Source organism: Ambystoma mexicanum, chromosome 6p (assembly GCF_040938575.1).
Source record: "Ambystoma mexicanum isolate Mex_15411 chromosome 6p, UKY_AmexF1_1, whole genome shotgun sequence".
NCBI classification, from domain to species: Eukaryota; Metazoa; Chordata; class Amphibia; order Caudata; family Ambystomatidae; genus Ambystoma; species Ambystoma mexicanum.
The window spans coordinates 789,187,129-789,209,390 of NC_090935.1; the positions used below are offsets into that span (position 1 = coordinate 789,187,129).

Consider the following 22,262-nt stretch of genomic DNA (forward strand, 5'->3'; position numbering starts at 1 on the left):
ATCTTGGAATTCCCTATGAGTTGAGGCATTAATGACTTGGTTAATGAGCCGTTAAAGTTATTTAGCATGGGAAAGGAAGAGTGAGAAACAAACGTTGTTTGGCGAGTTTCTGGGAAATAACCCCTGTGAACGCCTGCCCAGAGGAGCACCGCCGAGAGACCGAACATGCGCGTTTGCTCGAGGGAGCTGGGAGGAGGGTGGAAAGGCCAAACCAGACCACAAGGCGGGCGAGTGCAACTAGACCTCAAGGCGGCGTGTGAGACTCCAGGAAGGGGTAAAAACCTGGGTGTAGCTGGGACGAGAAAGCACCACGAGATTCCCTGGTGCAGAGCCCAAGGAGAGTACCCGGTTGGACATATGAACAATGGGGGGTCCCCAAGGATAGATCACAAATTGAGACGTAAGTGTCTGGCAATCTAGGGAGCGCAAGAGAGAGAGTAGCCAATAAATGATACGCAACCCGAGGAGGGGTAGGTGGAAGAGACATTTCGTGCCTTTAATTGAACTGTGCGATGGGGCAAGAAACCCCTTTCTGATAGCGACATCACAGTGGGGTCAGAAACCAGCCACCATTCTATTGTTTGAGCAAGAAGCCCTTATTGTGCTTCTGTTAAAGTTAGTTTCTTTTTAGTTTACAGTGGTAGGCACAGGAATCAGGTTAAAACCGTTTCTTGGACGTCGGACTTAGTTTATTTTGTAGGGCATCCTGATGAGCACTCTTTTGGATTCCTTTCTTTTCGAGTAGGGAGATACATGGGGGATGATTAGGTTTTTGGTGTTCAAATAAATAAAGAACTACTTTACCCAAAATGCCACCTTGTTTGTCTCCTGATTGTAATTTAGCACACCTCATACAATGGATTTTCTTGCAATCCAAGCTGCTGGAAATGAGACCATTCCCTGATCTAATGCGACCACTAAGGAGTAATTAAAGAACAAGTGTACTCTTACACAAATGCTGAATGCAGAGAATGATGCAGTCAAAATGTCTCAGGTATTAAGAGGTGTAATGCAATAATAATAATGGCTATTATATATGTATAGGTATTTCTGTCATTGGTTTGCCTTTTCTGGAGACTAAATAAATAAGTGTTGAAGACTTCAGCCTTAAACCAAATAGCTTAAGTGTTTGTTTCTGTTGAGCACATTTGAAATGATCATGCCTTGACGCCTCAATGTTACACGTTCGCAGGACAACGTTCCGTCATAATGGTTGATATTTACCTTCTGTGCACACTTCACCTGGACTTAATCTGGCATTTCATGTGCAGATATACATTTGGGGAACTTTTTCAGTGCGCTTTGTCTCATGTTTGTTGTTACCATTGTAGGTTGATGCAAGAAGCCCTAAGAGGAGAAGTAATCAGATCCCAGGAGTTGCCCCTACTCATAAGCACAATCAGCAAAAGCGTTACAGGAAATTTGCTGGCCTGGGACTTTGTGAAAGAGAACTGGGATGCGCTCACTGAGAAGTAAGTAGCGAGATATGTCCTTTTCAGTGAAACGATAGGTTTTGTTTACTAATGTTGCTTGTTGTATATCTAAAATATTTTGATTGATAATTTGATGTGAGTGCAAAAGACTTCCATGTAAAGCTTTGGTATCAGAGAGGACCTGAATAGATTAATGTCCTTGGCCTGGGGGATTAATGTCCTTGGCCTGTGGAGTGGGGACGGGGAGAGTTCACCAATATCACTTACCAAGCTTCAATTCAGCAGTTGTGCTCCATTACCTCCTAAGCAAATGCAACTTTTAATATTTTGAAATAACCCTGTGCCTACCAATCTGCTTTAAATTCTTAGAATGTTTTTTTCTTATCTAAATTAGCAAATAGTCTGAAATTAAAGGAGATTCTATTAGCCTGCGCACAGGATTCAAGCAATAACTGCCCACATTGTTGTTTACAGCATTTGACATCATGCTTTTCCAATTTTATTCAGCATTTTCCATCATGGCTGACTAGAGCTAAGACACAGACCTGATTATGTTTTACCATTACTACTTTATGAACTTAAGGATCAACGTGTTAGGCTGCCACCAACTTAGCCTCATAGTGAGTTCACAAGCGCCCACCTCTGTGCTGCTCCATTGACTTGCTGACAGTGCAGAAAAATAAACCAAAGACCATATGACAAAAAAGGCATGCAAAGATATGACAACAGCTTCTTTGTAAAGAAGCGTAAGGAAATAATTGTCAAAACCTCAATTCGTTCATATGGTAGATCAGGGTGAGAAACAGGTTGGGACCATATGATGATCACCAAATGCATCCATCTCCTGAAAGTAAGAGTAAATTTGAAAAATATTTTTCTATTGCACATAATGCCAAAGAAAACACTATATTATTCTCATCTGTGAATTTGATTGGGTGTTTATGAAGAATGTATGGCCAATTTGTCACTCTTCAGTCCCTTGTCTGCAAGAAGAAGAAAAAACAATGACGGACTATGCTAACCGTCTTTGTGTGATGCCACTCCTTCTCTTTGCCTCTGATCCAGGCATCTCCAGGATCCTTTCCAGGCCCTCCGATGCACGGCACCCTCAATTCCTGCAGTTCTTCTCTGTATTACTATTAATGGGCCTACAATGTGGCTTCTCTCTTATCAGCAGTGTGTTTCAGTTGTTCTCTCTATTCCCTTCGAACATGGCTAACAGTTGTGATTATGCTTTGTAGAGTCACTTTGCTGTCAGGCTATTGTTTCCTTGGGTACCTAGCAATTTTGTTTGTCTAAGCAAAAGAATGACATGGCATTTCCACCCTGTGTACTGCTGGTTTTCCAAAAATGTTCTCTTTCCATCAAGCAAGATTAAGTGGCTTGGCCATTTGGTAAATAATGTGCAAAAATGGTGTCCCTTAAGCAAGTACCATGTTGGGACCAGATACAGAGCACTTGAAGGTCATTGAAAATTCCAACCAGTAACACAGAGTATAAAGCAAGCAATTGACCAAGAGATTGCCTGCTCTTCTCATCCTCTTACTCTTCTACCCATTCAGCTGCCCATTCTTTTTTTCCTCCCTATTAACCATCCTTGCTAGTCACAGGTAAGAAAGGAAGCAAATTGCGTCTGTCTATTTTACCGATGAGGATATATTGAAAAACAAGTGGCATGGTATAATCATTGGGCCCATTTTACAGGGATTCTTATTTAATTGAAATGTCTATATAGACTGAACATTCCACAGTTTTTATTTGTTGGAGGTAGGTCAAATGTTTCATTGGCCAAAGGCCAACACCAATGAGTCCAAATAACTTATTTTTAACTAGCCTCTATCTCCAACATTCTTCCCTGGTTCCCCACTTTTTAAGCTTGCCACCCGTGCTCAAATGAAATCCAAACAGATGACTAAGGAAGAGAAGGAGAAATTACTTACCGGTAATGTTCTTGCTATGAATTCATCTCCCGCAGATTCCCCATTATGGTAGTGCTTCGTGTGCAGTGATGACCAAGTCAGTGCTTGCCAGATCTATTTCACTGGCACTAGTGCAGAGGAGGTCACCACACCCCTATGCCCAAAGGCAGTTCCCTCCCTGCTTTTTCAATGCAGAGGACTATGCAGCAGGAAATGATCTACTTTTTCACCGCCAGTCCTTTTCTCATCTGCGAGAAGGCAACCAACAACGGGTCATCTCGCCTGAATTCAGCCCTCCTGGACACATCAAAGTTCAGATTCACCTCTTCCTTGTTGGGTAAGATGCCCTCAATTCAATGCCCCATGAGATGTGAAATTCCGAGACCATCTTAGGTAAGAATCTTGAACGGACTTCCAGTGAGACTTATCCCGGAAGAATCGCATGAATTGCATCTTGCAGGAAAGAGCCTGAAGTTTGCTTACTCGTCTAGCTGATATAATGGGCATCAAGAATGCCGTCTTCAGAGTAAGTTACCGTATAGACGTGGAATGCATGGGCTCAAATTGATCCTCCATCAAAAAGGTAAGAACCAAATTTAGGTCCCATGATGGAAACCACAAATGGTGTTGGCAGAGACCATATTAACAAGGCCTTTGAGAAACTGGGCCATCAGGCTACCAAAAAGAAGGAACCTGGATCCGGTGACCTCTTACACAGGAACAAGGCTGTCGAATAGCCTTTGACCATGCCTATCTGTAGCTCCAAAGAGGCTAATGAAAAAAGGAATTCCAACACTGGAGGTGGGACACGAGATGGGATGCATATCACAATCCCTACACCATGCCTCAAACCTTCTCCACCTGCTTGCGTAAGGAGGACCTAGTGAAACGACTATGTGCAGCCAGCAACACCTCAAGCACCTCTTCCGAGAGGTCCCAGTCAAGAAACCTCATCCTCTCAAGAGCCTCACATGCAGATTGTGAAACTCTGGGACTGGGATAGGAGTTCCGGCCTCCGAGGAAGCCAGCGAGGTCGGCAGATTGCCATTTCCAGACAGTCCAGGTGCCACATTCTCCTTGCCCAGTTCGGGTGACCAATGTCATGGTGGCCGGGATCTCCTCAATCTCGTGAGAACCCACGGGATGACGTGCATCGGGAGAAACAGTTAATGGAGGTTAAAGGTCCACTCCACCAGGAATGCATCTCCTAACGACCCCTTCACAGGGAATTCCCTCAAGCAGAACTGCTTGCATGTCGTGTTGGCCCTCGTGGCAAACAGATCCACCCGCGGGGTTTCCCCACTGGGGGAAGATCTATGCAATGACATCCGGGCATATCTCCCACTCGCGTCCGCCAACCCTTTCTATGCTCCTGCCAGATGGGCTGCAGAAGCCCATGTTTTGTTCTCTAAGAATCAGAACCATAGTTGCATGGCCTCCCTGCATTGGGGTAGAGACCACACCCACCCCTTGCTTGTAGAGGTAAAGCATGCCCACTGTGTTGTCTATCAGAACCAGGACATGCTTCCCCCTGTCGGATGGAGCAAAAATCATCAGGACTAGCCTGATTACTCGCAACTCCAGCCTGTTGATGTGCCAATGGTGCTCCACTGGAGACCAGGGGATGTTCACTTGCAGATCTCTGCAGTGAGCGCCCCAGCATTTTAGGGACACATTTGTGGCTACTTGAGCTTCGGCCCAAGGAAGCCAAAAGGGTACCCCGCCATCATGCTCTCCCTGTTGACCCACCATGAGATGTCACTGACCTCCGTCTCAGACATCTTGAGAACATCCTTCTTGCTGTCGAAGTATTGAAACCATTGATTCCTCAATAGCCATTCGGAAATATGCATGTCATGAGGCCCAAAAGTGGAGGAAAGAAGTCGCTGGAAGGCTGTCGTGGTTCTGGAAGAGTGTGACCATCTGATTGACACTGGTGACTCTTTCCCTTCCCGGGTGCCCAGGACTGCTCCTATGAATTGGAGATTGTGTTGGTGCGACATGTGACTTCTGGATGTTCTTCTGGATATTCAGGAAGAAGCCCAAATTGAAACAGGGAACCTGCGTCCTCGAGCTGTGTTGTTAAATGCTATGGAAACCTTCCTTGGATCGGTCAGTCGTCCAGGTAAGGGAACACGTGGAGGCTGGATGATCTGACGGAAGCCGTCACTACTGCTATCCGCTTGGTGAAAACTCTGGGAGCAGAGATTAGGCCGAATGGCAACACCTTGAACTGATAGTGCGTGTTCCCAATGACGAACCTCAGGAACCGCCTCAGGAACCGCCGGTGCTTTCGATGGATCAGCACATTGAAATTGGCTCCCTGAAGATCCAACCAGTTCTGAAGCTGCAGAGACTGGAGAATTTCTCTCAACGTCACCATCCTGAACTTGTCCTTCCTCAGAAACGTGTTTAAGGCCCTGAGGTCCAGGATGGGACGGAGTCCTCCCCCTTTCTTGGGCACCAAGAAATAGCGAGAGTACCAACCTAACCCTCTCTCCTGGGATGGTACCCCCACCACTGCACCCTTTAACAGCAGGGCTCTCAGTTCCTCCTGGATATCCGGCTCTGGTTGTTGGGGAGGGGTGGTGGTCTGCCCCGCTGTCTTTTTAGAAAGGGGAGACAATATCCCCACTTCACCAGCTGCAATACCCAGGTATCAAAGCTATCTCCTATATGTCCCAGTGCTCGGACACCCTCCGTCCAACCGGGGATACATGTGGGGAGAATTCAAAGCATCTTAACGGGTGCTGACACTACTGTGGAAGTCGACTGCCACTTAGACGTCCTCTGCCACGTGCAAGAAATGCCTCTGACCTTGTTTGGCCTGGGCTAACCGATCCCTTCTTCCCAAAGAAGTGACTGTAACCTCTGCCTCTAGATCCAAAGGCAAAAGATTGTTTGGCTGGCTGTTTCACCGCAAGGTCTAGCGACTTCGCTGCAGGTTTTGACTCTTTGGACCATTCTTGGGATTCATCAGCCTTCGACCCAAAGAGAGGTGCTTGCCATCAAAGGCCATATAGAGCAACTTAGCTTACACATTCCAGGATAACCTCGATCTATGGAAGTATGCTGCACTCCTGAGCACTATAGATGTCCCCACGGAACGGCCGATGCAGTCAGCGGTGTCAAGCCCACCTGCAGGAATTCGTATGCCACCTCCTTCCCATCGTTGACAATGTCCAAAAATCAATTTCTCTCCTCTCCTGCTGGGAGTTGGTTGACTGCCTCCGCTATCCTCCAGAGTTACCTGCAAATACGTAGCAAAAGCACAACTGCACGTCAGTCTTTTCGGTCTCCCCGTCCGTAGGCATGTCCGAGGTGGACTATGTGGGCCGTGAACTAACTATGGCGTCCTGCACCATATGTCCATCAACGGTAGGGTGGGCAGACAGAAAGGTCAAGTTGCTGCTGGACAACCTGTATTTCTTCTTCAGCTCCCCGTCTACTGGCGTCGAACATGGTCATTGCCATAATGTCCCAATGGGATCTGCTATAGCTTTTTTGAAAGGAAAAGCCCTTTCTGTCTGAGGATCCTTGTCAAGGATATCAGTTAGGTCTTAAGACTATGGGGCCGCCAAGGCCCAGGGCCAGTACCACCCTCTGAACTATTTTTCTCTATAGTGCAGTGGGATTGGTGTAGTGAGCTGAGCCGCTTGCTGCATATCGAGGTCAGGTGAGGCGCTGAGTCCGCTTGCCTTGAGCATCCAAGGCAGGGAGGTCAACTTGGTCTGTAAAGAAGGAGACACCTTTGTCTCCTGCACCAATTGGCCCCAGTCCAAAAGGGACTGGGCTGCCATCCTCATCAAAAAAGGTTCTCAAAGATTTACAAGAACTGTTCTCAACTGCGGTAGCAAAGTCCGATCCATCATTGATCAAACTGCTCCAAAGGGCCTCTCGACACAGACGGCTCAAGGGTCATTGGCACTGTGGTCGGCTTCGAGAGGGCCGAGTTCGAGCCTAAGGCTGTAAGACCTGCTGTGGCTACCTTCTCACCGGAACCTCAAGACGCAACTGGTGCTTCAACTGCCTGCAGCATCGAGGTTGGAGCGGTATGCGCCCAGCCTTCTCAAACAATTAGAGCATTTGTGTCCTAAATGCCTCCAACTCCTCTCTCGGGCACCCTTACTTGGATATGATTTACTCCTCTCCTCTAATGAGTCGCGCCTGTGTTGATGCTTCTTCTTTTTCTTGTGGGAGGATGAGACCGATTCTTTGCTTTATTGCGATTCCTGTCCTTCTCGGGCATAGGGCTTTAGGTATAAGGGCCCAAGGACCTGGTGGCCGATCGAGTTGGAGACTTTGAAGGTGTTCACCCAAGCACCAACTCAGCTGATTGCTTTCTGAGGGCTTTCGCGTTCATGTGCTGGTAGGAGCCACGCTGATTGATGGCGTGCTCCACCCCTAGATACCACACACAAATGTTGTGTTGGTCCATGGTGAACATCTTCGAGCTGCAGTCCTTGCAGTGTCAAACCCCGATTGCTTAGGGACAGACATGTCAGCGTCACGAGTACAAAACCTTTTCAGTCACAATAAGATTGCGTTCTAAACAGCATGCACACAAAAGGAACTGAGGTGTTGGGGGATCATGGCGTGATATAGGTAACACCAACGTCACGCCAGGAGTCCATGAGTGGCACAGTTGAGGCCTGAAGTCTAGGGGCGACACCAGGCCGCAATATGCCCCCCTGTCAAAATGATTCAAGAAACTGACACTGGATGGGGATATCTATCAAGATGAGGAATCTGCAGGAGAATGCAATCCATTGAAAATGATTTTAATGCTCTTCACAAGTGTTTTCTTTAATTGTCAGGTATTCTTCACTCCTTAAACACATTGGACCTCATTACTGGTCCGGCGGTAAGCAAGGCAGTAAAACCGCCTGGTTACCGCCGGACTCGTATTACCATTCCGCCTCCGTGACTCCCGGAAATACCAGGGCATTACGACCCTGGTGTCCTGGGAATTCCAGAGTTGGACTCAATGGGGAAGTGGAAACACCGGCACCATCTCGTGATGATGCTGGTGTTTCCACTTCCGCCTGCAGGGTTTACCGCCACTGTTAATTCCGGACCGCCCGACCTGTAATGAGGCCCAATATCTGTATTTTCCTTGCAAAGCACGCCCTAAACCAACAGTTTCTGTTGGAGGCGGTTTCTAAGCCTGTCACTTTTACCAAATTTCTTTGCTTAACAGAATACTTCTGCCTGCAGTGTCATTTCACTAAAGATGTTTTCTTTTTAATTCCTTTGTTTTATTCATTTTGTCATACAAATGGTTATCCCCATTATCTTTATTGATTATGTCACCAGTTCTATAAGTAAAATATTCACTTTTGCATGAAAACCCACATTGCTTTTGTATTCATATATGGCCTAGTTAAATGTGATGCAATCCATGCATTGCGTGCACCAGTTTGATAAAGTAGGACAGGTTTATTCACTCCATCCTCTGGTACCATTATACTGAGCAATGATTATCCCAGCCTGAATCTGTTATTTTTTAGAAAAAAAGGGTAACTTGGTTAGAGTCTGAGCAATGCATAATCAGAATAGTTTCCTTCCTAGAAAACTCAGTGATATCCCATTTCATAACTCCCTGTGGAATGGGGAGGTTCCCTATACCACTCTCCTTGGACCACCTCCCTTGACTGGGGTCAGTCCCCATGGCAGACAGACCCCTCGCCACCTTAGGGATGACAGGACCACCACCTGCACCTCTAAATAGCCCAAAACTGGCATTATCGGGGGTCCCTGTGAGCCCAGGGGACTGAAAATCCACTTTCTCAACCAGTCGGGAGAAGATCACAAACACACAAATATGATATTAAGGGTAGCAACCCCCCTACGCCGCCCCTTCTTTACTTATCAGGACAGAAGCAGCACGCAGACTCGTCCAGGGCACAGGCCTCAAGATGCCTGCCATGATTGAAACAGGTTTATCCTTCTATCCCATAGTTTAGGTGCATAGTTTCAAACTCTCTGAGGTCCACCCAGGGGAAGGAGCTGTATCCCTAAATCAAGGGAGTTCAGTCTGGCAGTGTGGCTTGCAAGTGGTTCCAGTTTGGTGAAGGTTGGAGGTGGAGGCAAGTTGAGTTGTCTGGAGTTGTTACTCTGCCTGCCACACATTCGTTTTTCCACTCCATTTTGCCGTGATTTTGGTGCATGGAAGAATAAGCTGCTGTGTGACATTTGCTGCGTGTGCCTCTAAGGATCCAAAGGCTGAGCTGCTGCTGTGTCACCCCTCCCCCTCAACGACCTGTACTCCTCCACTCCATATAGATCCACTTCCTCCGCAAAGCAGAGCGAAGTGGAGGCAAATGGAGTTGTCTGGAGTGCAGCTGGAAGACGGCTTGAGTGGTGAGTTGCCGTAAGGACATCGGATCCCAGCCCCTCGAGTGCCAGAACGCATCAACGGGTAAGGAGGGGGCGGGACAAATGATGCATGCCGGAAATTGAGTCTTTGTGTCTCAAACAGAGGAGGAGTTGGAGGGCGTAATAGACTCGCCGGCCCCGGATTCAGAGGACATCGTTGATAATTGGGAAAGGCCGGCAAAAAAAGGGGGGTTCGCGGGGGGGGTCCAAGACTCGGACTTCCGCGATTTGAATGAGGAGAGTGTACCAGAGCATCAAAGTCATCTAGAGAAAATCCCCCTGGTCGCTCACCCTTATATGAAAGAGAAGGAACAAGGTCTGGCAGTGGTCTCTGCAAATAGTTTCCAGCAAACAACATCTATAGGGGAGATAGTCGGTGAAGAGCGCTCTATGATGATTGAGCCGAGCCGGTTGCTACTTCACGGTGGCAAGCTAAATAACTTACAGTGCAAGGAACTAAATGGGATTGAGGCTACCAGTGTAGGGAGCATGTTACCAACAGACCCTACTGCTACAGCTGGTAGTAGGGGCTGTAGTGAGAATGTAGGGCCTGCAGCCCACCTGGCCAAAGAACTGGCAGATCTGACAATGAAAATTGCCAGACAGAAGCGTTTAAGCTTGTCAAGAGTGAACGATTGCCTATGAATTCTGGACCAATCATTGCTGCAGGCTGATGTAACTGCAGAGAGGCTGGAGACCGAAGGTAGGGTCTCTTTGGCTACTCCCCATGAGGAGCAAAACCGGGGGGGTAATGTGCCCCTCCTCCCAGCAGGGGGGTGGGTCTTTTCTGAGGAAAGAAATAGGGAACGGAAAGGACTAAAGAATTCCAAGAGCTATCAAACTCTGCAAGCTAAGTCTGTGGTAAAGGAGAACGTTCTACCTAGACCAAGGCGTGTGAGTCTGGAATCTGAGAGGGGCAGGGCGGATGATGAGGTATTTGAAGGATGAACTTCCAGCACCTCGTCCTCTTCGGGGTCTTCCTTTCTTGAGGGTCCGGATTCTGTGAGAAGAAAGGAGGGGAGAATGGGTGATTTTGGAATAGTGGATAATGCACATCTCCAACAGCTGGTTTTGGCATCATTAACAACTTTGCTAGCACCGTTTACAAAGTTATATGAAGCAATTCATAGCAGCATCCAGGACCATCATCTTACTTAGTGATATGAGTAGTAAGTTGATAGGTCTGGAAACTCTAGTCAACAGAGTTGGATAAAGAAGCGGAAGCCTGTGCGTCTTGGCAAAACCGACTATGCGACCTGGCGCAGAGAGAAATTATGGATAAAAGTCTGATGATGGAGGCTCTACTCCAGGATTGCAAATGGATGAGCGAGACCAGCCTGAGTCTAGGGATGTAAATGATGAGGAGGAAGTGGTTAAGGTGGTTTGGGATGGTCAAAATGCTGAGAAGGCTCCTAAGAAAAGTAATGTGTTCTCACTTTACTTTTTAAACTGCAAATGGCGGTGGAAGCAAATAAAAACTTAGAAGTGGTCAGTAAGGGAAATCACCAACGGAAGAAAAAGTAAAAAAAAATGCCTGGAAACTCAAAAAGGAAATCAAATGGGTCAGAACATTCCTAAGACATCTACGCTCTCCTCCGGTGATGGATAATCCCAGCCCACAGAAAGGCAAGGAAAGAACCGACTTTACAGGGACCTATGATTAATACTGAATCTGTGGAGGTTTCAGAGAGGGAGAAAGAGGTTGAGGGGGATCTCATTTCCATTACGGATTTTAGTGATTTAATGAAGAAATTGAAAGGGCGGAGGAGGATGAAAGATGGAAGGAGGTGAGCATTTCGGAATGGGAAACTATTGAGAGCCAACTTACCTATACAATTGAATCAAAATAGGCTTGGGGCATACTTAATACTGCAAGCTGTGGCTAAAGGTCTATGAGAATGCCAACTAGGAGCGACTAACTTCTATATTATGATTTTCTGACATCATACATGTAATTACATTCAGCTTTGTTGGAAATGAGGTAGCATTGTGTGAGTATGTACAGCTCTATATTTCATTAACCATTGTAATATTGCAGTTCATATTGTTAACGTTTCATCATTATAAATCGGCATATATTATGCTTCAATACAACAGGTTAGCATGGGAACTTCCATTTACACACGTATATGTATTTACATTGCTTACTCATAAGCCTTAAGTTTTCTGCAAGTTTATATCATTTTGCACAAGAAGAGAGGGCATGCTTCCTTTTATCCATGTCAAAGGAAAGACAGGTTTACTGGTTTAAGGGTCTTTTCTAAGTGTTGACTTTGCCCTAGAGTGCACAGGGATTACGTTTTTATGGCCAGGGTCTGTGGGGTGTGGGGCAGGTTTACAGAGACAGATAGCCCTTGCTCTGGCCCTTGTTCTGGGCCACATCTGAATCAATGAAGGGAGTCGGACGGCAAATGATACAGTGTGGATTTTGTTGCATTCTTGCAGCCAGGCTTCTCTTGGGAAGCAAGTCATTGTGTGGACGGCAGAGGGGAGGAGATGGAAGGAGAGTTTTGCTTGCTGTGTGCGCTCACCGGGGCTGGCTGCAGCCTGGAGTAAAACCTTAATAGCCATTTCCTATTGCAAATGGTGTCTGTGGTTTACAAGATGGAGTCTTAGTCACCCCTGGTTTTGCTATACAAGGGTATGCGTGGGGGTATTACAGCACCTAGAGATATTCTCGTACGAAAGGGGTCATGGTTCCCGAAGGTGTTCCCGCACGAGTGCCCCAGGGCCGGGCCCTGGACCTGAAGCAGCCGTGACTGGGGCCACCTGGGAAGCATAGGAATAAGGAAGGGGGGGGTCTCAAGCGCCACCTCCTTCCACTCACTATGTTGGAGGAAAGAACGCATGGGAAACTGGTCGGGAGAAAAAGGATGATAAAAACAAAGATAGCTCCAAGAAAACTGCGCTGAAAAGTCTACAAATCTATGTTGAAAGAATTGTGGCAGGGTCCAATATGCAGGTGCTAAATAGACGAAATGTGATGAGGCTATTAAACTGCATCATACCCACTCATTTGTGTCCTTTTACATTTGTTCTCACAGTCCAAGAAAGATTTAGTGTTATCAATGAAAGAGACATTTTTGAGGCTGGGATAAGAAGTGAGCGACAACCAGGCCAAAATTAAAGCAAGCTTGAGAGAGGCAATGATCCCCAGGGAAATAAAGAAAAACACCTCAAAACATCAGCCCCAACGATATATTGGAGAAGAAAAAAAGTTTGAGAAAAATAAAAAGAGGACAAAACCACCCCCTATGTCAGGAATGATCTGGCTGCATTGAATTTCACAGTATCAAACCAGGAAAAAAGAAGCGAAAGGGAGCCGGTGAAAGTAGATTTGAGGAAAGTGCCCTGGCTGGCTGGAGCTCTAAACAATCCCAGAGCAGATTAGACTCACGATGAGAAGAGACCTTGCCCATTGAAAATCAGATGCTGGAATACCAGAGGCTTTAGGTCTCTATTTAATGAAAAAGTCCCAGACTTGGAGCCATTTGAAATTTTGGTCTTCCAGGAGACTTGGTTGATGTGAGTGTGACGGATATTTAGCCTTTTTAAACTCGTCCCCCAAGGGAATAACGGGCCGTCCAATTGTTGGCCTGCTGACGATTATTAAGATTGAATCAGACTGGACTACAACATTCAAATGCCCAAATCTATATGTTCAGGCTCTCTTTCTAAAACAAAAGCAGGACGCATTAGAGACATCATTGGTGCTTATCAATATCTATTGGCGTGTGAATATGGCGAGAGAAATAAAGCTGATAGATTCAGTGATTTAAATCATTAATGAAGTGATGTGTGAATGGGATCAGGTGAAGGAGGTTATTTGTGGTGACCTATACATCAAGTTGTTGGATAAAACTGGTATCCCCCTGAAGGAGAGTGAATGGAAGGAAAGAGAGCCTGAGTGGACGCTCAATATGAAAATGAGCGAGATGCACTTGCTTAATGCCCAAACAAGCAGGGATATACCTGGCTGCGCCACACGGAAATGTGGGGAGTTGGAGTCTTGTATAGACTGTTGCTTTGTGTCCAATAACTTCCGAGAGAAGGTTGAGTGGTTTTCGATTATGCCCCAGAAATTTAGTGATCACGATCAGTTGGCTATCCATATTTCTGAGTGAGAATTGGGTAATGCCTCGAAAAAGATGGGAGTAGTTGAATTAGGCTGGGGGGGGAGGTAATCGACTAAGTCTGAAAAGCAAGAGGCGACCAAAGTGATGCGTCTATATATGGCCCAAATCCAGGAGGATCCCAATATGATTGAATATTTAGGAATTCTTAAGGAATTCAGCTGTAAAGGCAAACCCAATGGAATAATAACTGGGTTCAGAGGCATGTGTATGACCCAGAAGTTATAAATAGGCGAAGAATGATGAGAAATGAGGCAAGAACCATTGGAAGAGATGACCACATTCAACAAAAATATAGAAATTGATGCAAGAGCTCCAAGGCAATTGGAGCGCAAAATGATAGTGAACTCAAAACATGTGCCGAAGATTCCAAAGATATCTGGGAATTAATTAATAACAGGGGTGTGTTTCGAGAGGCAAACGCCTTTAGTATGGTATCTGAGAGTGATTGGATGCAGCACTATTTGTCCCTATTTGCTGATGCAGGGTGGAATAATTGTGAAGTGAGTGAACCTTCTCTCCTAAGGTGGGATTTTGCATTTGATGAACATGATGTAATAATGATGATGGGCAACCTGAGCTCCTCGCAGGCAGCGGGGCCAGATAGCCTGTCAAACCAAGAATTGGAAAAAAACAAAAAAAAAAACAAAGGGCAGTGGGGCAAATTACTAGTTCTCCAGCATGGGGTCTGGCATGGATTCACATGCTCATGAATATTCCCTGTCGTCAGGCTGGGAATCCTCGGTAAAGAAAAAATCAGTATCAGTTTCGTTTCTGATCTGTCTTTCTTAGTAACCAATCACTGGTCTATGGGTCATACTGTCCCCAGCCAATGACTGCCCTCTCCCTAAGCCCCACCCCTGGCAGCCATCCTCAGATTTTAAGCGCACGTTCAAGTGTTGGGAGTCCTCGTGCTATAGCTCTCGGGCTTTTACTGCGTTTTGCGCTTTTTCAAAGAGATTTATCTCATTTTTCGGTTTAATCGAGCCTCAAGCTCCACCGTTTCTACTTCCGATACACAGGGACCCGTTTCGGATTTATCTACGCCTCGCAAGGGTGAAGTTTTCGTCGAGTTACGCTTCTTGGAGGATTCCAGATGTTTCTGAGGCCTACCTCTCGGACGAGAAGATCATGGCCCAGGAGAAGGGAAGCTCGACTCCTGACAAACTGTTCAGGATCTGCCCTGGATGCAACCTACAAAATGTGTTCAAGGAGGACGAGCATTCGAAATGCCTTTACTTCCTCCACGAGGACAAAACGCACGTGGAGAAGGACTGTGTGTTTTGCATGAACTTGTCGGATCTGATGATGAGGGATCGTCGGACCCGTCTCTCCAACTAGCTGGAAGGCAAGAGCCCAGCAGGTGAAAAGAAGAAGTCGTCTGAGTGGTCTTCTAAGTCCTGTGAGGGCACCCAGGTGACGGGGGTCCAACAGAAGGCAAAGCACTGCGAGTCCGCGGGCACCGGGAGCGCCGAACGGTCGGGCTCCTCGGCTGCCAGGCAGGGCGCACCTTCACCGATGCCATCAACCACGAGCCAACGAGAACCCGGCTAAGCTTCTGGAGAGGCCCTGGTCGATCTTGAAGGAACCGGCCGAGGGGGAGCGAGGCGGTGACCCTCCCCTAAGGTGAAGGCCTCAAGCGCGCCCAAGGTGGCGAAGGCCTTGATTCACCCGGCTAGGGCCTCTATCGAGGGAGTCGCTGCAGCCCTGGCGAAGCCCGTGGTAGCCTCCCTGTGGAGGTGACCTCAGGGCCCAGAGTTTCCCTGCCTCCACGGAGGGAATCCTCTTTTAAGCCCATAGAGAAGACCCCCGAGAAGACCCCGGTGGAAAAAGAGGGGGTTGGGGCCAGTGGCCGTTACGGACACAGACACAACCTCCGAGGAGGAACTGACCGAGAATTTGGAAGAGACCCGGTCCCACGGGAGGAATCCCGAGGAGGCGGACGACAAGAGCGAGGGTGGCAACGACACCAAGGTTCCAGTGGAGGAACAACCGTCGCTCTCGGCACGCACGTCGCAACCCGAGCCGCAGGACAACTCGGTGGCCATTTTGACGGCAATCCAAGCCTTAGGCATGGAGATAAGGACGAGACTGCCCATACCCCCGACGGGGCGACCCAGCTGAACTGGGCCCATTGGGAAGCCCTCCAAACAAGAGGAGAATTCATCCAGTGCCCCTTCAGCCCTCACGGCCTTCTCAGCCTTTGTCGCCTTCCCCGGTCCTGAGGGACAACACGGGAACAGACACGGCCACGACTGGGACGGATGACGACGGCGGTGACAACGTGACGGCCTTCCGTCTCTGATTCCTCAAGCGTCCCCGCCCAACGAGATTTGCTCCTTCCACGCCATGATTGTCGGGGCATCCAAGCTTTTTCAGCTCTGCCCCGAAGAGAAGAAGAAGGAAGGCTTCCTCTACCAACGGAAGACGGTCCTCGCGGTGCCGTTGCTGGATGACATCTGGGACGAGGGACTTGCCCTCCTCAAGAACCCGTCCACGACACCTGCCAAGAGGGAACGGTACGAGAAGAAGTACCGGGTCCCTGACGCCGCCCCGTTGTGCCTTAGGGCACAGCCGACCCCGTATTCAGTCGTCTCAGCAGCAGCCAAGAAGAAAGCAGGGAGTGCATCGGCTTCATCTTCGACTTCCCCACCGGACGGCGAGGGAAAGAAGCTGGACGCCGTGGGATGATGAGCCTTTTCGTCGGTGGCGACGACGATTAAGGCCGCCAACGCCCTAGCGATTGGGGCCCGCTACGACAGGGAATTGTGGTACAAGATCGCCCCCCTGTTGGACTTCCTCTCGGACGACAAGAGGGCAGAGGCCCTGGCAATCCTACAGGAGGGTGAGGTGGCGTCGGACCACGCCATAACTGTGGCCACGGACATTGCCGATACCGGTTTCCACCAGTTGGGCAACAGCATTTGCCTTCGACGGCGGGGGTGGCTCAAGGCAACTGACATGCCCTTCGATGGGAACAATCTGTTTGGAAAGACAGTGGATGAGTCGCTGCAGGCCATCAAGACTGACATGGAGACGGCTCGGGCCTTGGGAGTTCTGCAGCAATGGCGGCTGCCCTTTCGGAACTCCGGAGGCAAGCAAGGTGCCTCCAAAGGATTCGGCGTCGGCTCCTTCACCTAAAGTCAGGCGGCCCGCTCCTCGTCGCAAGAAGCCTACAGGGGACGAGGCAAGTCAGGTTGATCTCGCCGTCGTCGCCAGGGAGGCCAAGGAGGCAAGGCTGCTTCCAAGCAAGACTGAACCGGCCGTTGCGTCGGGGCCCCCACCGAAGCACCCCGGTGGGAGGCCGGCTGGCGAAGTTCGTCAGAGTGTGGGAGTCCATCTCCACCGACCGTTGGGTGCTGGATGCCCTAGCCCACGGGCACACTGTGGAATTCCTAAAGAAGTGCCCCCGAATTCCTCCAGTGGCCAGGAAGGAAAACCAAGTCCCTCAACTGCTGTTAGAGGTAAGGGCGTTGCTCAAGAAAGGGGCCATCGAGCTCGTCCCAAAGAGGCTCCGGGGCTCCGGAGTATACTCAAGATACTTCCTCGTCAGGAAGAAGACAGGAGGTTGACGTCCTATCCTGGACTTGCGTCGGCTAAACAAATACATGAAGGCACAGAAGTTCCGGATGGTCAGTCTCCAGCACGTGCTGGGCCAGTTGGAGGAAGTCGACTTCGTATCGTCGTTGGATTTGGAGGAACGCGTACTTTCACATCCCCATCCTAAAAGGACACCGAAAGTTTCTCAGGTTCGTAGTCCAAGGGCAGCACTACCAGTTCAAGGCCCTCCCATTCGGATTGAAGTCGGCACCCAGGGTGTTCACCAAGTGCCTGGCACCAGTGGCGCCGCGGCTGCGCCTGCAGGGGATCCACGTCTTCCCCTACCTGCACGACTGGCTCATCCGAGCAGGGACAAGGGAACTCGCCGTCGAACACACAGCAAAGACTGTCCGGCTGCTCACGGACCTGGGATTCGCCATCAACTTCCCCAAATCCCACCTGGTTCCGTCGCAGGTCGCGCTGTTTCTGGGAGCCAAGCTCGATACAGTGGCGCGACTGGCCTCGCCGTCGGAGGAAAGCACGCAGGCCATCCTGGGCAAGGTACAGCGTCTACTGGCCACGGACGTGGCCAGAGTGAGGTCCATCAGGTCCCTTCTCGGGATGATGTCCTCTTGCATCTATCTGGTGCGCCTGTGCAGGCTTCGGATGCGCCCTCTGCAGGAGTTCCTCGACGCCCGTTGGATTCAAGCGACGGGCAGCTTCGAGGACAAGATCTCACTCAATGAAGTATTCCGCCAAACAATTCGATGGTGGGGCACCTGCGCGTATCTCGCGGCGGGCACAGACTTTCAGACCCCAGCATACCAGGTGACGGTGAAGACGGATGCCTCCCTGGAGGGGTGGGGAGCGCACACCGGAGATCTTCACGTGAGAGGCCTGTGGCTCCCGGATGAGAGGCCGCTCCACATCAACATACTGGAGGTCCGAGCAGTGTTCTGAGCCCTCAAGTCATTTCTCCCGTCCCTCAAGGGCAAGGTGGTGAGGATCTTCACCGACAACACCACCACGATGTTCTACATCTGGAAGCAGGGAGGAACCAGATCCCCAGCCCTGTCCAAGGAAGCCCAGGATCTGTGGCACTGGGCCGTTGCGCAGGGGATGTTTCTGATTGCTTTTCAGAACCCCAAATCGACCTGTTCGCGACGGCGTCAAACTTCAAGTGCCAGAGGTTCGCCAGCAGGTTCCCCCAGCCGAGGAACATGGGCGATGCTTTCTCATTCCCCTGGGACGGCCTGTTCCTGTATGCGTTCCCTCCATTACCATTGCTGCTCAGGCTCATCAACCAACTCAAGGTCCCGGTGTAGGATGATCCTCGTCGCACTGAGGTGGCCGAGACAAATATGGTTCCCGGACATTCTGGACTTGTCAGCGTCCCCACCAGTCAAACTGCCGACGGACGCAGATCTTCTCTCCAGAGAAGGAGGCGCCATTCTTCATCACGACCCAGAGTCGCTGAACTTGCAGGCCTGGCTCCTGCAGCACTAGAGTTTGGAGGGTACGATATCCCGGCTGACTGCAGAGAGGTTCTTGCAAAGGCCAGGGCATCCTCAACTCTCAAGTGCTACGGACACAAGTGGAAGAGGTTGTCTATGTGGTGCCATGCACAGAAGATTAACCCTCTACGGATTACAGCCCCTCAGGTGCTACCATACTTACTGTCGCTGGCCAAAGCTGGACTAGCTCATACTTCCATCAAGATACATCTGGCAGTGACTTCCCGATAAACCAGAACTGCAGGACGGTCGTCCCTGTGGTCTCATCGCCTGGTGAAGGAGTTTATGAAAGGACTGTTTCGATCGTTCCCACCGGTGAAGGCTCCAGCCCTGGCGTGGGAGCTCAACGTGGTGCTGACCAGGCTCATGGGCTCGCCATTCGAGCCCTTGCATTCGGCTCTGTTGAAGTTCCTGTCGTGGAAGACAATGTTCCTTGTGGCCATCACCTCTGCACGACGTGTGGGAGAGATTCAGGCCCTATCCTGCAAGCCTCCATACTTGACTTTCCACGAGACGAGGGTAGTGCTGACGACGCACCCCTCCTTCATGCCCAAGGTGCCGTCGGACTTCCATCTCAACGAGCCCTTGGTGTTACCAGTCTTTTTCCCATTGCCTTTGTCGCCGGCCGAGAGGACTGTGCACTCGCTGGATGTAGCTAAAGCGCTGAAGTTCTACGTGGACCGAACAAAGAGTTTTCGGAAGACATCACAGCTGTTTGTGAACTTTGGACCTGTGAACCAAGGGAAGGCTCTCTCGAAGGCTTTCATTTCCAGATGACTCTCCGGCTGTATCATGCACTGTCATTGGTTGGCAAACCGACCGTTGTCCGGCCGTCCGAGAGCCCATTCGACCAGAGCGATCGCTGCTACCACAGCGTTCTTGTCTGGTGTGCTCCTGCTGGACATCTGCAGGGCTGCTACGTGGAGGTCGAAGCACACCTTCACGAGATTCTACTGCGTCGACCGGGATTCCAGGGAGGATTCCAGAGTCGGCCAGGGAGTGCTGCGCAACCTGTTCGCTTAAGGTGAGCCTGGTGAGGAGTTAAGAGATGCTTAATGTTGAGTTTTATGTAATGCTTAATGTTGAGCCTTGCGACCTCCCGTGGTTGTGCATGTGGGTACTGCTATGTATTCTTATATTCATGAGCATGTGAGTCCATGCCAGACCCCATGCTGGAGAAGGAACAAACATGCAAACCATCCCTCCTTCCCCTCTGCGGCTTTCACTTGGTCATACTGCCACTTTAAGTGCTACCAAATCTGAGGATGGCTGCCAGGGGTGGGGCTTAGGGAGAGGGCAGTCATTGGCTGGGGACAGTATGACCCAGAGACCAGTGATTGGTTACTACTAAGAAAGACAGATCAGAAACGAAACTGATAATGATTTTTTTCTTTACTGAGGATTCCCAGCCTGACGATGGGGAATATTCATGAGCATGTGAATCCATGCCAGACCCATGCTGGAGAACAACAGTTACAGGTAAGTAATTTGTTCCTTATTATGTTTTACCAAATTATGGCAAATAAAGAGATCTCAGCCTCATGGAGGGAGGCTAACATAATTCCTATTTTTAAAAAAGGAAACCGGGCTTAGCCTTGAAATTATCGCCCCATTGCTCTGCTCGATTCGATTGGGAAGCTCTTTGCGACTGTCCTGCTCAGAGATCTAAGAGCATGGGCATAGAAAAGCAGTATTTTGGACCTAAGGCAGACAGAGTTTGTGAAGGGGGTAGGCACGGACTTCAATCTTTTTATTATAAATCTCTTAAAAGAGCAGCAAAAACTCTCTACCTCGCCTTCATGGATCTCGAACAGGCGTTCGATGGAGTCATTAGGGGGAAATTATGGGCAGAGTTGAGGAGATAGGGATGCCCTGCAGACCTGGTTGAAGCCATCGAATCCCTGTATACTGATACCTCTGTTCGGATCCGAATGTCAAGCAAGGGGCTCCTCTCAGAAAAGATCCACACCTTTTGTGGATTAAAACAAGGGTGTGCCCTGGCACCTCTTCTATTGTGCCTTTATATAGCCGATTTGTTAGACTCACAAAGTGAGTTAAGTGCTTTGCCCCCGATGATCAACGGTTTGGGGGTACCGTGGATTTTGTTTGCGGACGATTTCATCTTTTTAGATGGGACGCTGATTAGTCTGCAGAGAAGGTTTAGTGCCTTTGAAGCCTTTTTGAATCAGAACAGCATGAAGATCAATGTCGCTAAATCTAAAATTGTGACTATGAAATCAGCTGGCAAAAAGAAGTGAGGGATTTATATGGAGAGGGGAGGATAGAAATCGTCGAATCCGTGCTGTATTTGGGGTGACCATAAATGGGAGCAGAAATGAAACGAATCATTACCAGCACTTACGATCTAGGCTGACAACATTAATAAGTCAGGGAAGGTCCTTCCACTGAAAATTTGGGAAATTCACACTTGTCCCAATAATTTCCTTCTGTAAACAAAAAGTGGCACAAATTCTAACGTATGGATCTGAGGCCACTCTCTATCTATCAAGTTTAATATGGGAGACATTAGAAGGTCTTTTTTGGAGGAATGTGTTGAGACTCCCTAATGTACTTCCAACATGAGCGATTTAGGAGCCTGTGATAAACATCTAAATCTCTGGAAATTGAAAGTAGAGAGAATCTTGAAGGTGAGAGTTATTGAAGTTGGTGAATTGATGGGAAACCCATCAAAGGTAAAAAAAAAGCTGCAGGCATGAGATTGGATAGATACTTTAGACCGATGTGAGAAGGACAAGCTGGGGCGTACTCGGATTGCTGATGGAAAAGGCCACAACGCACTCCCCCTTTATCTCCAAACATTTTCCTCACCTAGATACAGAGAGATGTTGCTTAGATGCCGTCTAAATATCTTGGATACAAGAGAGGTGCAGTGGATTGGGAAAATGCTGTGGGTTGCAAACCTGCAAGGTAGTTTCTGCAAGGTTACCGATTTTGTGGAATCTCCCATGCATTTGATAATTGCCTGTGAATCATTAAACCAAGTGAGAATGACCTTCTTGGAGATGTACAAGACGGTGGGGGAAACCTTAAGTCCCACAGAGCGGTGGAAATGGGTACTAATGGCCGAGCAAACAGGACTGGTAATTGCAGTAATTAAAATGTTGGAATTTGTATTAAGCGGGGAGATGATGAAGAAGTATGGAAAGGTGACTTCTAAGGGAGACTTGGGAGACCGGGGTGTGGGTGTTACAGCTCAAAAAACGGCTTCTGTCTAAAGGTCGAATTCATTGAAGTGGTTGATTATTCAGTTTGCTGACAGTAGAGAAATAATGGTATGGCTCGGAAGAAACAGGATATTTGGTTTTATAGGTTTGGTTTAAGAAG

At 48.7% G+C, this 22,262-nt stretch overlaps 1 protein-coding gene across 1 annotated transcript in view; it reads left to right on the forward strand.

Annotated features, from left to right (window-relative positions):
• Window positions 1-22,262, forward strand: part of LNPEP (leucyl and cystinyl aminopeptidase) — a 1,221,122-nt gene that overhangs the window by 1,016,978 nt on the left and 181,882 nt on the right. The window contains exon 16 of the mRNA XM_069627677.1: window positions 1,332-1,472. Within this exon, the coding sequence (XP_069483778.1) occupies window positions 1,332-1,472 (141 nt within the window). The remainder of the gene's footprint in view (window positions 1-1,331; window positions 1,473-22,262) is intronic.